Source organism: Thermobia domestica, chromosome 5 (genome assembly GCF_964235325.1).
Source record: "Thermobia domestica chromosome 5, izTheDome1.hap1.1, whole genome shotgun sequence".
NCBI classification, from domain to species: Eukaryota; Metazoa; Arthropoda; class Insecta; order Zygentoma; family Lepismatidae; genus Thermobia; species Thermobia domestica.
Window position 1 is genome coordinate 21,278,673 of NC_137458.1, and position 18,444 is coordinate 21,297,116.

The following is an 18,444-nucleotide window of genomic DNA, read 5'->3' on the forward strand; positions in this document are numbered from 1 at the left end:
TGCGGTGTTGCCAGATAGTGTCTAGTGTTTACTGATGTCAGATAATTAAGGAAGTAATCATGGAATTCTGCTTGGATACTCACTCACTGGTGAAATTAGTTTTCGACCTTATTGCAATTCACAGTTAAGTACCGCTTCTCAACTGCAACGCTAAAACCCAGGAATTTTCTTATTATGACTATCACAATAAACGTAAAAATTTGGCGACAAAGCATTATGGTGTTCTGCGCAAGTTTTTTCTCAAAATCTATTTCCTTAAATCTAAATTAATATTTAAATAAAATGTGAAACATAACACGAAAAACGATCAAACAATATATCTATTTCGTAATAAGATCGTTACTTTAAAGTACTTTACACATACAAATAAACATTACATAAAACTGAGCACTTCTACTAAGATCTAACAGCAAGTGTCATCTTGTGTGCTCATTTTAAGATGTATCAAATATCTTCTTTTATTTGTTATCTTTTTCAATATCAGAAGACATAATCAAATGAATCAGTGTCTTGTATTATACCTAAAACGTAACTCTATCTTATAGTACAATAATTACAATATATAACATTTCATTGAGCAATAGTTAAGGGAATGGGCTAAAATATGTATTGACTTCCGGTGTTCTAAGAATGCATACCATCTATTTAAATCAAAAGGCAAAAATCAATCTCTGTTTTTAAGATTGATTCCTATAGAATAAAAACGATAATAGAGAGCAAAATGCGGGTTAACTACCAAAAAATATATTCCACCGCCACTAATCTCTCTACTAAAACCGGCAGTGGTATAAGTCTATTATCAGTTCGGATTACAATATTACTTGAGATATCATCACGCCATACCAAACAAATTCGTTCCCGTAATGTACACGTAACACCGCTACTTGTTTATGGTTAGTTCATTTCTTTAAGCAGAAGTGATTAAAATGCTCTAAATTGAATTTAGTTTGGTAAATAAAATTGCAAGAATTTGATACCTAGTTTTGAGTCAATTAAAAATTCTCTACACACATTACAACGTTTTGTTTTAAAGGAAGAAAATGAATATAGAGAGGCCAGCGCGCTTTAGCCCCTTCCTGGCTACGGGTCTGAATTTGAACCACTGTCATGTGTTCAACTATTTAATCCTCTTTCACTGGGAATTGAATATAGGAAAGGCGCTCGCCCTAGTCCTGCTGGGAGAGTTTTAATTTAGGAATTTAGGATTTAGATTTCTGGGCTTTCAGCATCTATTGCCATTTAGTCCGTCACGTATGAGGGATAACGTCCCTCGGCGAGCACACTATCTGGGGAAAGGGAAGGAAGGAAGTGACCAGGGACCTATAAGTTAGGTACCACCTCGACATTTGCCTGGTGTGAATGAGGAAAACCTCATTCAAGATGGCTGGCCCGAAAAAGCTTTTTAAACTTTTTCAACCGAGTGTCCTCATCGGGAATCGAACCCGGGACCGCTCGCATCGAAGGCGAGAGCATTAGCCACGCGGAGCCCCAATAGATTGAATTTGTTCATAGTGACATTCATGGGGATAACAGCCTAATAGTCGACCACTCATCTCTGATGCAAGGGGTCTCTGGCTTGATTCCAGGCCATGCGAATTCGTATGAATAATATCTTGTTCGTAGAGTTTCTTGAGGTTCCTCCGTTTCCTCTCACATTCTCATTCTATCAAATCGTTTACAATAATTTATTTTCATCTATCATCTTCCCTTCTTAAGCTTAAAGTCCATATACTTTACACGTGACGTTAAATGTTAGATTCTTTTCATTGTATAGTGAAATTCATTTACAGAATTTTGGAATAAAAAGAGTTCTAGTTTCGAATTAACTTTAGTTTGTTTATTTATTAAAATTTAGCTTTTCTTTCCAGCACCGAGGCAGTATAAGATATAAACCTATACGTTAATTTGGGTTCGAACCCATCGTATTGCGGTCAATGTTATCCCACGTGCAACCGAATCCGGGTCTAATGCATCAAAGACACGCAGCAGCCACTAGATTAGCGAGGAGGGTTTGGAAGTCCTTAGGATAAAGTTTTACGGTATAGATCAAACCAAAGATTAAAGGAAAATATAGAATGGGAATTAAATGAAATTTCTAGTTTTACGACTCATGTATATGCATATTGGCTAAATGAATGTAAATAATCAAGGGAGTCAGGTTTTAAAACTTAGTGGGAATGCTATTACCATTCAAAGTCCGGAAAATTTTGAAAATTGGCATTCCATAGAATGCAATTTCACATACTTTTGAATTAAAATAATTTTTTCCTCCTTTTTCTAATTTATTTTCAGATCAGAAAATTTGTATTCGAGACAGAGATTAGGATTAGGATTTAGATTTCTGAGCTTTCGGCAGCTGTGGCCGGTTACGTTTGAGGGATGACGTCCCTCAGCGAGCACACTATCCGAGGAAAGGGAAGGAAGGAAGCGACCTAGACCTATAAGTTACGCACCATCTCGGCATTCTTTTGGTGTAAATAAGGAAAGCCCAGGAAAACCTCATTCAGGATGGCTGTCCTGAAAAAGCTTTGTACACTTTTTCGAAAGAGTGCCCCCACTGGGAATCGAACCCGGCTGGTAATAGGGAGTATGGTAGGCCAGGAAGTTCGAGAGTTTCAAGACTTTGACTCAATCTAAATTCTCTGAACACCGACCTTTTGTGATATAAGAAATTTTAAAAAAGGGCACAAACAAACAAGAAAAGAAAGAGAAATGGAAAGAAATTATCGTTCAATTTGCTTCTTTAAAAGTCTTCAGCGGTACAATTCCGGAATTTACATGTTTTTATTCCTGGTAAAGTTTACATGTTTTATCCTCTTTATATCCCCTCCTCTCCACTCTCTGTAAATATCGGGTCTTACTATCATTCAAGAAATGCTGTAAAATATTAGAATTTCTCTTTTCTTTCTTTCTCTCTTTTTTGTATGAGTACTGAACTACAAAAATTCTTGGGATGCTAGGGCACCGTAACACGCCAGGAGAGGCTGTGTGAAAGATAATAAAAGAATTAGTGTAATGATAATGGAGAAAACGGGAAAACCTCGAGAAAATCCACCTACACGATGAATTTACCACAAACTCAAATGGGTTCGAATCGGACCTAAACTTCTCGAAAAAAAAAAGTGATCTCTTTAGTATTGATATCCGGTACCTCCCAATATAGAAAAATGTCTTAATAAGGCAGCTGATGAAAACCTGAGTGAATTGAATTGAAGCAAGACAGAATTCACTGGTTACTTTTGTTTCTATTATAACTTTCGTGTTTGAAAGGAAAGAATATCAAATCTATACACGATATGTAATGAAATTTTAGCACTGTACCTATTTAATTAGTATTCAGTTTTAATAAGAAATAAGCAAAATTTCACGTCTAATTATTCTAACTGATCTTCGATGTACAACCTGTCAATAAATGGTGTGATAAACACTCTGGGATGAAACCAAATAGAAGCTCAGTAATTGAACAATGTATTTCTTCATTAAATATTCAACTGTTTCCTGAATTTTAGTCAATTGCTTCAAATGGAAAGCACTTTATCAACTCTGAATAAAATAAGATTCAGATTTTATATCCACTTTGTATGTATGTGAAAAATGCCACAAGTGAGGAAAGGTATTTTAAATGTCATAATAATTATAAAACTAACTTAAGTAATTTTCTAAAAAATGTTTTATTATTTTTAAAAAAATTAAGCAGTTTTTAATTCTATAAACAGATTGTATAAAATGAGAACACAAAAGACGAAAAATGTGATTTGTTCGGCTTCGATCGAACCAGGGATCTCCAAACATTATTATTATTATTATTATTATTATTATTATTATTATTATTATTATTATTATTATTATTATTATTATTATTATTATTATTATTACAGGACTAAATCCTAGAAAACCAGATTTTATGTTGAACAGAAAGAAGAAACCAGTTCCTGATTCTGATTCGGAGGAAGAAGAATGGAAACCAGAGAAGGAGAAAATAAACCGAAAGCCAGTAGGCATTGCTGCTAGATTTAAGCCACCATTCAAGGAGGCCCAGAAACGTAAAGTCTCGGCTACAGTAACCAAACCTACTTTCGAGGTAAGAAGCAAAATCTGCCAGACATGTACTTGTAATATACTTATAGATAGTTATGAAACTCATTTTGATTAAGTACAACTTACTTGATTAATACGCAGTTGTATTTGGTTCGTAGTCAGAACACTAAGACAGGGGGAAGATAATTTTTGGGAGGGCTAACTTGAGTTCAATTTATATTTTTGATTGTTTCTCTCTAAATATGTATTTATTAAAATAAACAACTGAAAGTTGCAAGGGGACTGAAGATAGTCGTAGAGAGGCTTGAACATCTCTGGCTGCAGCCTAACAACGAGTTGAGTTTTTTTTTTTAGTTTAACGTCCCGTTCAGCAGCGAGGCTATATGAGACGTGGACCTACTGATTAATGTGGAATCCGAACCACATGAGCTCCCGCCGGGAATCGAACCCGGGCCTCCCACGCCAAAGGCGCGTATGCTAACCGCTTAGCCACGGAGGAGCTCTAGCCTAACAACGGATCTGCGTGGGACCACCTTAGACTCGTAGTACAACTTGTACACAGAATTAAGGCGTATCACTCGAAAAACATTTGTAGTACAGAAATAGTGAACTATTCATGCAATGCAGACTCAGTTGTGTTAAAAACTTTGGAGGGGGAAATCTGCAACGGACTCGCTGATTCAAAACTAACCATAGACGTACATTAATGTTCAAATCGGGGGATTTAGCAATACCAGGAAGATATTGATCTTAATGCTCCTCATACCACGCCCAAATAGGTCTGGTTGTCTGTGTATGCATTTATCACATTGCCATCGTGGAAGACTAAGTTATTAAAGACAACATCTGTACTACAGAATGCACCTAGTTACCTAAAATTTCACTCTATTCACTCGCAGTAATACTTTCTGTAAGTGTAATAGTAGGCCCAAAGATATATCGTGAAATTGCTGCCCACACCCATGTTTAACACTAAGAATTAGGCATCCAGACCATACGGTTTTTTTGATGTTCGCTAGTGACCTGAGCGAGCCGGGCTTGGGCGGGCCGACACTGCTTTTTCTTCAGATCAGGCCGGATTCGGGTCGATTAATTGCAGTTCTTCTAATAATTGTTGACTTTCATTAAACGATAATTGGAATAAAACCAAACGCTGAAGTCTCTGTGTACACAGGTGGAGTCAGAGGTATTACAAACAATGCAATATTTACAGTTTGTGTTGCTTAGCGGCAGCTTGCTTATCGAGCTGGGCCAGGCTCAGTCCAAGAATTTTTAAAACTTATCGGGCCGGGCCGGGCCGGGCTCGGGCCAAAAGCCTCCAAAATTTTCCAGACCTGGGGTTGGCTGGGCCTAGGTTCATTATTTGTAAGTCATGACTAAATAGATTATAAAATGCAAATCTATTTAGATATTGCTCAAAATATAAGTGTGATAACATGTATAATATGCTTTCTTACCAGATTCAGCCGCTGGAACAACTGAAAAATGATGAGTTCATAACTTGTGATGGAACTGATGGTTTCCGTGGATTTTCTGAAAATGAAATTGAAAGGTAAGTTTAAATTATTTATAAAATATTACTCGCCACTATCTAGTCCTACGCGACAGGCTTGTTACTGATGTTATATATGTAATTTTTACTTAACTCGTAAATTTTTGTAAGCAGCACATTTAAAAGTAAATGAACTTTTATTTAAAAAAATAAAACCTTCAAACTGAAACACTTAACTCACACTTATATATATAAAAACTTCAAACTAAAATCTTATAAACTAAATAAAAGTGCATACAAAACCTAATTATACATATATATATATATATATATATATATATATATATATATATATATATATATATATATATATATATATATATACAGAGGTAGATCCAAGGGGGGCTATAGGGGCTATAGCCTACCCTTGACGCTCAAATTTACACGGGATAAAATGGGGTTCAATCCTGCTTTACACGGGATAAAACTGCAAACTATGGTTTAGCCCCTCCCTTGATCATTTCTGGATCCGCCACTGTATATTAGGGTGGGTCGAAAAAATCTATTTCTTTCAAATCAAATTCTAATAGTGCGAAAAAATTGGACCATCTATCGAAATGTTTTTTTTTTTTTTGAAATCGCGTAATATCTTCAGTTCGCGCATCCAGGTTAAAGTTTTACCAAATTGTCAAAAATCGTACTTTTTTTGGAGCACCCTGTATAGAACACAGGTTGCTTCTGATAGTTGTAATAGAGCGCTAATTCTCAAGTAGGCATGTAACAATACACAAGAAAAGAAAATCAACATCGGATAATATCTTCAGTTCTTGCTCGAAAGTCAAGATCTCGTGAAATTATAAAAAAATCGTACTTTTTGGAAAACCCTTATAAAATAGCTTATGTTGTTATAGCCATAATAGGGCTGTTATATTTTTTACAACCATGCGGGAATATTCAGAAAAAAATAGAAAATGAATAGTATCTTCAGTTCGTGTACTGGAACTTAAAAATCGAAAATTTTACGAAAGGAATCATTTTCTATGTTTTCGGTCTGAGCGTGCAGCTCTTCGCTCACTTCTAATCTTAGAAATGACCCAGAACTCACAACGAGGAGGTGGCTGCACTTCGAGTTCCACCCACACCTGTCCCAACCACCCTACCAAGTTTCAAATTTATTTCTTTTGTATTTCGGGCCTGTAACTTTAAAATCAGACTTCTTACTAAAAATCTGGCATTATAGAGCGTGACAAAAGTGTGGTCCGAATAAAACCATCTCTGTTTAAGGATCCATACACTTTTGTAGCAGCCTCTGTTACAAGTTTAACACATCTTTCTACGGTGGTGGTGATGAAAGTTTACGTTGACCAATCTATCAATTCGGTATAGTCAGTTGCTTCAAAATTGAGATCAGGTGGTGAAAAAATTCTCACACTTTTACCTTATGTTGATTGATTCCTTGATTTCAACAATCTTCTGAAAGCAAATTCTCTTATGTGTTTCCGTTCATCCCTCGCCATGGCCAAAATAAGGTTTTCAGGGTGAAAAAAAAAAAAACGTTTGGCTGTATTACAGGATCGATAATTTCTAGTAAACTTTCCGGTAGATATCGTGATGTCTGAATCAATTTAAACACATGTTTTGCATCATCTTTTACAAACGAATTGTGTTTAATAGCAAAACAAGCTGGTGCATATGCTTTTACAATTTAAGTCGCCAATGTCTTCAGCTCAAATGAAGGATCTTCCGTCGAAATGTATAAACTTAAAATACGATTCGCTATAGTAAGCCACCTTGACTAATTGAGCCTGGATCCTTTACTGCAAGATCACTTGGACACTCGCCGCTGTTTATAGCTCTAACAATATTAAGAAGATATTTTTGGTCTTTGCTCGGTCATTTTCTTTTACGGAGATATCTTCGGTCTAAATATTCTCATAACCAACAACAGGAAGCTGCTCATAGTGTTTCAATTGTTTGCCGATAGTTCCAGAAAATGATTTGGGGCCTGAAGTGTCACCATCTAGGTACTCAAAAAGATGTCTGAAAGGTAACTCATTAAAATGTAATAAACAAATGAACCACTGGAGTGGTCTTCCAAGTTTGACATCAATATTATGAATAATCCCACTTTTCCATCCAGTATTAACCACTGTCCCATCACAGCCGATAGCAACAAGATCATTTAAGTCCACGTCTTTGTCACTTAAATAATAAAGTGTACTCTCAGATATATCCTTTGCAGATCCAGTTCTAGGCGTTATATGACCAATGAACTGACTATCAGACTCCTGAAGTAAGAATATATTATCTTCTTTTCTTATTCTGCGATACATTTTATTGCTTATCTTTTCTTGTACCAGAGTTTCATCCTTCCTACCATCAAAGTATATAGCTTTAGGGCACATTCGATCTCTATAACAACATAAACTACTACAGAGTGTTCCAAAAAAGTACGATTTTTTACAATTTCACGAGATTTTGACCTTAGAGCAAGAACTGAAGATATTATCCGATGTTAATTTTCTTTTCTTCTGTGTATTGTTACTGCTACACTTGAGAATTACACATTAAGCTGCTACACTGCTACACTTGAGAATACTTGAGAATTAGCGCTCTACTACAACTATCAGAAGCAACCTGTGTTCTATACAGGATGTTCCAAAAAAGTACGATTTTTGACAATTTGGTAAAACTTTAACCTGGATGCGCGAACTGAAGATATTGCGCGATTAAAAAAAAAAAAAATACACTTACACGTTTCGATAGATGGTCCAACTTTTCCGCACTATTAGAATTCGATTTAAAAGAAATCGTTTTTTTCGACCCACCCTACTGTATATATATATATATATATATATATATATATATATATATATATATATATATATATATATATATATATATATATATATATACTATGTTCTTCGATTTAGTTAACTCTTATTCAATAAATGTCTTGACAATCCATGAAATTGATATATATTTTTAAAAAATGTAGTCAGTTTTTGCCATTTAGCAGTGATATCTATGAAAACAACTTCAATATGTCATACCGTTGTAGGATTGCCAACTAGCCGGTATTTCATTGGCCTGGTCGGAAATATTGCTGTTTTAATTCAGACCGGTAACTGGACAAACTAACCAGCCCCTTTCTGACAGGTATTTTGAAATCTGTAATCCAGGACAGAGCGTGCAAATCTGTCTTCAACATTGGGAGGGACGTCTAAGATCATTCCCAATTTTTTTTATAGCAATGTTCAAAATACTTATAAAGTTGAAAAACAATGCTGTGGAGGATCACGGGAGCAGAGTTGTCTTCAACATTGGGAGGCGAGCAAATTTGAGGCTTATTCTGGGGGACATCAATTTCATCTCATTTTCCTTTGTGGTAATCGGACACAAATCATCACATTTCTCCCCAAAAAACACATTTCAAATCGGATTATTGGGGGGGGGACAGTCCCCTAGTTCCAAGATTGGAGGGAACATGTCCCCCTCATTCCCCCGGGATTTGCGCCAGTAATCCAGGATAAAACATCGAACATTGAAATTCTTGCATTTACAAATACAACTCTCCTTTGTATTATAAATTAAGCGATATTTTTTTTTAATCTATGGTATTTTTTATTTATTTACATAAGAAATTTGATATAACATTTAGATGAAATTTGATAACATTTAGATTTTATTGTAAAACATTGCTTCCAACAATAGATACTGAAGTGTATAATATGTCATAGTTGTGCGGCATGAATATAGCGATAAATTTAAATTGTCCATCAATTGTTGGCAAATAACTCTTTGGCATTTCGTTAAGTACAATGTTTCTTGCATTGTTTAGTTTCACGTCCCTAGCTGCTACATAATTATGACAACTTTCCTTAAACTTCCAATTTCCTTCCTTACGACTTCGTAAACCAATCTCCTGTAGTTGAAGTATAAGTTTAAAGAGTAAATTTCATTTTGTAAATAAAAAAATTGTCACATAAGGATTAATATACTTTGGTTCATCTGTTTAGATAATACTAAAGAAGTGGCAGTTAACTGGTAAATACTCTATTAAGCTTATTGGTGTATGTACTAAGGATATGCAGAATACATGTACTAATGCACTTTTGTCCACGATAGTACATTTCTTTCCCATGGATGGGTTCGAACAGACTAAAAAGGGAAAAGGGAAATTTTTCGATTAAAGGTGAAAATCCAGGAAAATCTCGTGTTGGTTGATTGACCAATTATTATTATTATTATTATTATTATTATTATTATTATTATTATTATTATTATTATTATTATTATTATTAGGTATTCTGCCTTTCGGCAGGTCCTGGGACTAATGAGGATTTTTTATTTCAATTTTAGATTTCGGCCTGGAAATGTTTCTTCCACTTTTGTCGATCTTCAGCTTCCTCTTTTAACTCCCAATATTTTTCTCCTATCTTTCAAATCATCGATAAGCTGTGTCCTTCTTCCTATTCCTCGCTTTCCTTCCATCTTTCCTTCTATGGCGGTGTGAAGAAGACAATTTCTTCGCAAGATGTGTCCAATCCAATTGGCCTTTCGACGAAGAATGGTGGCTAGAAGTGTCCTCTTCTCCCCTATCCGTTTAAAAACATCGTTTGTTGCTCTCTATGTCCATTTTATCTTCTCCATCTTCCTCCAACACCACATTTCGAAGTTCTCCAAATATTTCTTCTCTAACTTCCGTAATGTCCAAGTCTCTGAACCATACAATGCAATGCTACTTATATAGCACTTGGGGGGCGCGGTGGCTCAGTGGTAGAGCGTTCACCTCCGGTGTTTGGGGTCCCTGGTTCGATCCCAGCTCGAGCCGTGTGAACTTTGTGGTGGACAAACACCGTGCTCGTGGGTTTTCTCGGGGTTCTCCCGTTTCTTCCCACTTCCTTCATTTCACTCATTTCTCATTATCACCGTCTCCTTTAGCCTAACCGGCATAACCGTGGGACGTTAAACTTAAAGATTTCATTTCATTTTTTTTTATATAGCACTTGACCAAAATGCTTAATTTTTTCTTTGTTTTTCAGAAATAAACCAATACAATAGCAATGATGTGTGGGTGTGTGTTTCTGTACAAAGTAGCATAGTTTGCATCCATTGTTAGCTGGATGTATTTGTGTGTATTTTTTGTTAAAAAATGAATGAAAATGTAAAGAAATAGAAGCAAAAAGCAAATTAATAAAACAAATCACTGGTTACGACTTCCTTTAACAAAGCTAAATTAATCTTATCACATAACTTCTGTTATAAGGAAAATTTGATAGGAAAAGGGAAAATTCTCAGTCGAGGGAAATTTTCTAAATATTTACTAAATATTAGACTACTAAATATTTTTCAAAAGCTAACAATTTTTCTTTTGCTAGTTTTTCGTAAATGAAAAGAGATAATGAAATGTAACATACCTCAATAATAGATAATGTTATTTTACACCGGAAAATACGAATCGGAAGAATTTTCAGTGTTGCCATCTATATAAATTACAGTGTGACCAAAGTTTGATTTACCCAAATATCTAGGTTAAGGCAACGACTAGAAAAATGAACTCAACGGTAATTGATGACTTATAATGATGTCTGTGTTCCTTGTTTACCACTTCGTAAATAATATTTGTATTTATTATGTAAAACGTATGTAAGTTATTACAGAATAAATACAAATATTATTTAAAAAGTAGTTAACAAGAAACACAAACAGCGTGATAAGTTATCAATTACCGTTGAGTTCATTTTTTTAGTCGTTGCCTTAACCTAGATTTTTGGGTAATTCAAATTCTGGTTACACTGTAATTTCTATGGATGGCAACACTGAAAATTCTTCCGATTCGTATTTTCGGGTGTAGAATAACATTATCTATTATTGAGGTATGTTACATTTCATTATCTCTTTTCATTTACGAAAAAATGGCAAAAGAAAAATTGTTAGTTTTTGAAAAATATTTAGTAGTTTGCCCCCTTAAGGAAACCTACGAACACTGTATGCGAGACGGCAGCAAAATCATTCAGAGCAGAGTTCCACCATATGGTGTCGCTACTATCGATTTATAGCAAGTAATACTTCATCTATTGGATTTTGTATTTGTTATCATTGTTTTAATTTCGTAATAAGAAGCTTGGCCCTAATAGTGCAGATTTGTGATACGAGGATTTCGTTTACATTTCTAACAGCTAAAGTAATATTTCGAATAATGCACATTCGTACATTGGAATGTTACCAAGAAATCTATGTTATGGAATTTCTTCAATAATATCACAAGTTATAAACGAGTAAATCTAGTTAACTCACTCACACATTGATTAAGTCTTTGAAACTTGAAATTTTTAATTCTATTTAACTTCTAGACTTTGAATAAGAAGGGGTTTTGGAAAATTTGGCGCCTTAGAGAAACGGGGAAGTTGAACGTTTCACCAGATCTCTGAAAGCATTGTGCTTAGAAAGTTGAAATTTTGCTTAAATGGTTTTCAAAGACCCTAGTCCATGGTAAAATGAGGTTTTGTGAAATTCAATCTCTGAGGGTAGAAAATGAAATAGAGTTAACTATTTTTGCCCTTCACTAGTTTCTCCAAAATCGTTAGGTCTCAGAATTTGAAAATTTGAACAAATGTTCTAGTTGACTATGCTATACTGGGAGGGTCACTTAGGTACAACACTAACACTTTCGTGATAATATTGAACGTGTATGTGTGCATATAATACATTTCAGTTCTATTGTGACAATATATCTATCTATCTATCTATCTATCTATCTATATATATATATATATATATATATATATATATATATATATATATATATATATATATATATATATACCTTAACAATCTAAAATGATTTTAAAAATCTTGAAAAATGTGTAAAATTATTCTTCTCATATACTACTACTACTACTACTCAGGCCTGTAGCCAGCCCAAAAATGTAGAGGGGGCGGCTGAAATTAGGGGGGCCCCGATGCAACCATATTATAGTTCACTTGCCAGTCCACCGTGAAAATTTTAGGGGGGGCAGCCAAAATTTAGGAGGGAGTCCGGCCCCCCTAGACTCCCCCTGGATACAGGCCTGCTACTACTACTACTACTACTACTACTACTACTACTACTACTACTACTACTACTACTACTACAATACTAAACTTGACCATGCGATGATTAACTTCAGAATAAGGTATCTAAGTGGTCTGGACAATATACAAATATAAAACTCACCTTTCTCCATCCATGGCGAAGTTAACTTTATTTTCAAATATCGTAGGTTTATTTCTTATAACATCGTCCAATTAATAAAACATATATTGAAATCGTAGTGTCACTACAAGATTTACCAAACATTGTTAGGGTCATCAGGTCTAGGAGGCTTAGGTGGGCAGGCCATGTAACTAGGATGGAAGAAAGTAGAAAGGCATTCAAAGTCTTGACTGTAAAAACCAATTTGAAAACGATCACTAGGAAGACCTAGGCGCAAATGGGAGAACAATATTAAGATGGACCTCGCAGAAATAGGAATACAAAGTAGAAACTGGATCCAGTTGGCTACGGGTAGAAGTCAATGGAGAGCTTTTGTGAACGCGGCATTGAACCTCCGGCTTCCATAGGCCATTTAGTTAGTTAGTTAGTTTGTTTGTTTTAGTGTCACTACAAATGAATTTAACTGAATATTATACTTGAACTATAGATTTTCCCATAGTTAATAATAATAATAATAATAATAATAATAATAATAGAAATATGTTGTTTCTTCATCTTGGCAGTTGGCAACATATCTTACGGTGCAATCTGAAATTTGAAAGAGAAAGATATTTTCTTTCATTTAGTAGTTCAACTGTGGAAACAATTTTGTTCATTATTTTTGAAAATGGGCTTATTTTTGATTAGGTGCCTCAAGTATAATATTGCCCTGATAAAGTAAAATCTAATAAATAGGTTGTCATGAAGCTGATGAAATGAGGAAGTAGTTTTTTAGGTTGAAAATCAAATATGTTGCAGAATATCCATTTTGTTTTGTAGTTTTCTGTAATATGGTAAGGGCCATTCCATGTGAAATCAACAAATCAAGGTGGCTCATGTGTTTTAGATTTTCTTCAAATTTTGTACAAATGTTGTGGTATCCAAATATAGCACACCTGTCAAGTTTTACAGCTCTATCTCAAAGGGAACTGCTGTAGGAGCCATTCGAAGTTTGGGGGTTTAGATGCAAAAAGCATCTGAGTCTGCCTTCGACTTAAAATACTGAAACCGCTAGATCTCTGGAGATATTGAAGCTATTTGAAAATGGTTTTCACTAAAACAATCTTAGAATTTGTAGCATTTAAAACATTGTAGTAATTAACTGCTCAAGTAAGGTTAAGCACATGAATTTCACCATCAAAGAGAAAAGAAGAAAAAAATAATGTCAAAATTTGGCAACTATTCCTGAAAAAGGCCCACGTAACACCAACCTTAAATTTTCAAAATAAGTAGCTCTGGTGTTCCTTTTTAACATATAAAATAATTAGGAGGGTGTTTTTTGGTATGTTGAAGAAAAACAAGTTATGGCACAATGTAAGTTGAGGGTGGATTTAGGCATTTTTTGCACAAAACCTCCAAATTTTCAATGACTGTGTTGAAAATGTTTATAATCGTCAAGACTGAGGTGACTGAATAAATGAATTGCACCAGAAACCTGAAACTTCAAGTACCATTACTGAAGGGACTCACATTCTGTCATTAGTTCGAAAATCATTGACGACTATGAAAACTATTGAAACATTTCAAACAACCGAGTATCTCGTTCGTGCATTAAAAGAATTGGCTCACTTATAAGATATAAGTACAAACAATGGATTCAAACTGACAGAACCGAAATGGAGACAATGCTTAAAGATAGAGACAACTTCATTGAGATTTTTGTAGGGATAAAATGACAGATTAGCGCAGCATCACTTCATAGCCAAATCGCAGAGCAACTACTTCAAATACACACAATATAAACTTTGGATGACAAATCATGCTTAATTGTAGTTGATTTTGCTGAAAACTACTCCCGTATTATTCAAGATGAAGTTTTAGAGTAGCACTGGACCAACATTCTACTCAACAGTGCAACATTCTACTCTTTTTAAATGCAAGATCCTAAAAGATCCTGTAACTCCTATTATCAAATGTTTCATTATGTTGTGTCAGTGATATGTTAAAAGCACGATACAGTTACATTTATGTTTTCCAAGTTATTATTTTTTTAATGTGTGTTAACAATGTTTTTCCTCAAATTAAACACGTTATCTACTTTGGAGATGGGTCAGCAGCCCGATATAAAGACTATATATATATATATATATATATATATATATATATATATATATATATATATATATATATAACTTTGCCTGAATGAGTGATTTTGGACTCACTTGAAAATGGAACTATTTTGCCACAAGTCATGTTTGGGATGGCATAGTTGAGACGAAATGTCTAGCGAGACATGCTAGTTTACAGAGTCCAGTGGATGACCGAATTGATACTGTTACCGATTTTTTCGAATTTTGTCAAACTACAACCAATATTATACTATAACCAAACTCTTTCATGCTGGAATATGTTGGAAACCTTTGTTCAATGCTTCAAAAGAGACTGGAAAAGCCATAACGTTGCAAGGGACGCGTGAAATTCATCATTGTGAACACATCAGCCTGTTGAAACTTGAAGTCAGCTGTGTATCTTCTTCAAAGACAACATTCACTCTAAATCTTGAGCAGAATCGAAAGACATTAATCTTCCATGTGAGTAATTTATTGCGTGCATTTCTGAAGAGAAATGGTGGATTGGAAAAATAGTTGAGAATTCACAGGAACAATGTGACTAATGTGAATTTCCTTCATCCCCATGTACCCACGAAAATGTTTTTCTGGCCAAAAATACCTGACACATGCTGGATTCCATACGAAAACTGCATCATTAATATTGGAGTACCAGTATTTCAACTAGTACTGGCAGAAATTACAGCATTTCTGAAGGAGAAATCCAAGTTACTGAGAAGAGCTTCTCTGAAATTGGTGATGAGAGATCTTAGGCTTACTATTTCAAATTGCTTACAATCAACCAAACATGTAAATGTTATTTGTGTATTATATAACGATAGTTCACTATTGTTCAGTGTTTCTTTTATTAAATCAAACAGCACTATATAGGCTACATAATAGGCACATATTGTTTTTAAAATAACTTTATAAATTATATTTAAGGCAGAGTTTCTACTTGTTTTTTATTATTATTTTTTCATAAGAATCATCAATCATTGTAGAGGAACATACTTAGCCATGCAAGTCGTATTACTAGAAAATAAAATAATATGAGACTTGAATTATGTTTTTTTCCTTCAACATATCAAAAAACATCCTCCTATTTTTATATGATAAACAGGAATACCAGAACTACTTATTTTGAAAATTTGAGGTTGATGTTAGGTGTTTCAGATATAATTGAAAAATTTTGACGTTATTTTTCTTCTTTCTTCTCTTTGATGGTGCAATTCATATGCTTACTGACAATCAATCCAGCATTACCACTTCATCACTGTTGTAAAATTCTTTGACTGAATTAAAGGTATTTGCAGGAATACTATATCCTCTTTTAGAACCAGGTTTGGCTAAAATACAATGCTCCTTCCTGATATTCTGGGCATTACGAATGAGATACTCGGTTGTTTGAAATGTTTCAACAGTTTTCATAGTCGTCAATGATTTTCGAACTAATGACAGAATCGGAGTCCTTTCAGCAATGGTACTTGAAGTTTCAGATTTCTGGCGCAATTCATTTATTCAGTCACCTCAGTCTTGACAATTATAAACATTTTCAACATGGAAAATTGGAAACAGTCATTGAAAATTTGGAGGTTTTGTGCAAAAAGTGCCTAAATCCGCCCTCAACTTACATTGTGCCATAACTTGTTTTTCTTGAACATACCAAAAAAAAAACACCCTCCTAATTTTTTTATATGTTAAAGATGAACACCAGAGCTACTTATTTTGAAAATTTGAGGTTGGTGTTACGTGGGCCTTTTTCAGAAATAGTTGCCAAATTTTGACATTATGTTTTCTTCTTTTTTTCTCTTTGATGGTGAAATTCATGTGCTTAACTTACTTGGGCAGTTAATTACTACAATGTTTTAAATGCTACAAATACTAAGATTGTTTTAGTAAAACCGTTTTCAAATAGCTTCAATATCTCCAGAGATCTAGCGGTTTCAGTACTTTAAGTCGAAGGCGGACTTAGATGCTTTTTGCATCTAAACCCCCAAACTTCGAATGGCTCCTACAGCAGTCCCCTTTGAGGTAGAGCTGTAAAACTTGACGAGTATACTATGTTTGGATACCACAACATTTGCACAAAATTTGAAAAAAATCTAAAACATACTAGCCACATTTTACTTTCAAATTTGGTGATTTCATATGGAATGACCCGTAACTCAAAAACCCTTAATTAAATGAAGAAGACAATTCTTAAGCTATAATAATCATTATATTTAACAAAATTTAGGACAAAAGAAACCTTACTACCTATATTAAAATCGTTATTAGTTAGAGAGTATCTGAATACTTTGTTGTAATATTTTCTTATCTTGTTAGTTTAATTTTTTTTCATGAGTTATTATTAGCAAAACTTGCAGCAATTGTAGATATGTAGATATGGAGACAAATGACAAATCGTTGGATGATATTAAAAAAAAACAGACGTGTTAGGAGTACTAGAGAAAAAAGACTAATTTGGATTTTTTTTTTAAAAAAAGAAAGAAACTCGTTAGTACTCTGGTCAGAAATTGTACATTGAGAGGTGTGACAATAGGTATGGTGTAAGGAAAAGGGAGGAAAGGGAGGGAAGGATTACACTTACTCAATTATATTAAAGCAGATAATTGATACGTTAAGATGAAAATGGTAGCTGAGGCTCGTAGCATATGGACGCTTTTCCAATGATGTAAGTGCCTTATTATAGGTAGCTAGCGTTTGACACTCCTTATGGACGCCCACCTGAAATTCAAATTTAAATTCTAAATTATTTTGTGAATGTCTAATACGGCAAAAGTTAATCTATTCATGGTTATTTGTGATTTTAACTTCGTGATTTGTAATGCCTAATTGTGCTGTTTCTACAGAAAACTTCTATTGATTTGTGTTAAATAAAAATTATGAAATTTAATATTCTTATTGTAAAATTAGCACACCGAGCAAATAATAGTCATCATGGTAGAATTCACCTAGTACCGAATAATCTATCTTTGACCTGGATAACTACCTAAATTCCCTTTGGAAGTAATTCAACGAAGTGCTACAAGGATGTGAATATATACTTCCTGACCGCTAGATTCTGTAATTTCAACAAAATACGCCCATTGCTCCAAATAGCCCTATATATTTCCAAATGAATTTAAATATGGGAACTTTGAGGACCAGATCAGGTGCTACAGAGTGCCTAAGTATTCCTTAAACCATGTCATACTCTTTTGGACCTTTGAACACGGCAGTTGCGGTCTTAAAAGGTGGTATGCCTGCTCTGTGTTCGCCATGAAAATGGTGGATAATTTGCAACATCTGGTCATCAAAAATGTCCAAATTAACATACTGGGTCATGCTCACATTCACCTGTACGAGTGGTCTCAAATTATAGATGGAGAAACACCCCCAAATGACAACAGAATTTCCTTCAGCTCAACCACTCTTTAAATATAACGAATGTTGAACTTGATGCCTTACATTACATTGTATAATAAGGTTGGTTATGTTCTGTCCTTTAGTCTAAAACAAGTGACTTTAATTAAATTAGAGGGGCTAAATCGATATGTGAAGTCTGTTTTATCATAATACGTACTATTTTTATTGCACATGAAAATTTGTTACACAGACACAAGACAGGCGTTTTACGTATACAA

The 18,444-nt window shown here is 34.3% G+C and overlaps 1 protein-coding gene across 2 annotated transcripts in view; it reads left to right on the plus strand.

The window, feature by feature from the left end:
* Positions 1-18,444, plus strand: part of LOC145685784 (uncharacterized) — a 61,331-nt gene that overhangs the window by 8,499 nt on the left and 34,388 nt on the right. For both annotated transcript variants that reach the window (XM_081758312.1, XM_081758313.1), the window contains exons 2-3: positions 3,879-4,081; positions 5,499-5,590. In XM_081758312.1, coding sequence (XP_081614438.1) covers positions 3,879-4,081; positions 5,499-5,590 — 295 coding nt within the window. The remainder of the gene's footprint in view (positions 1-3,878; positions 4,082-5,498; positions 5,591-18,444) is intronic.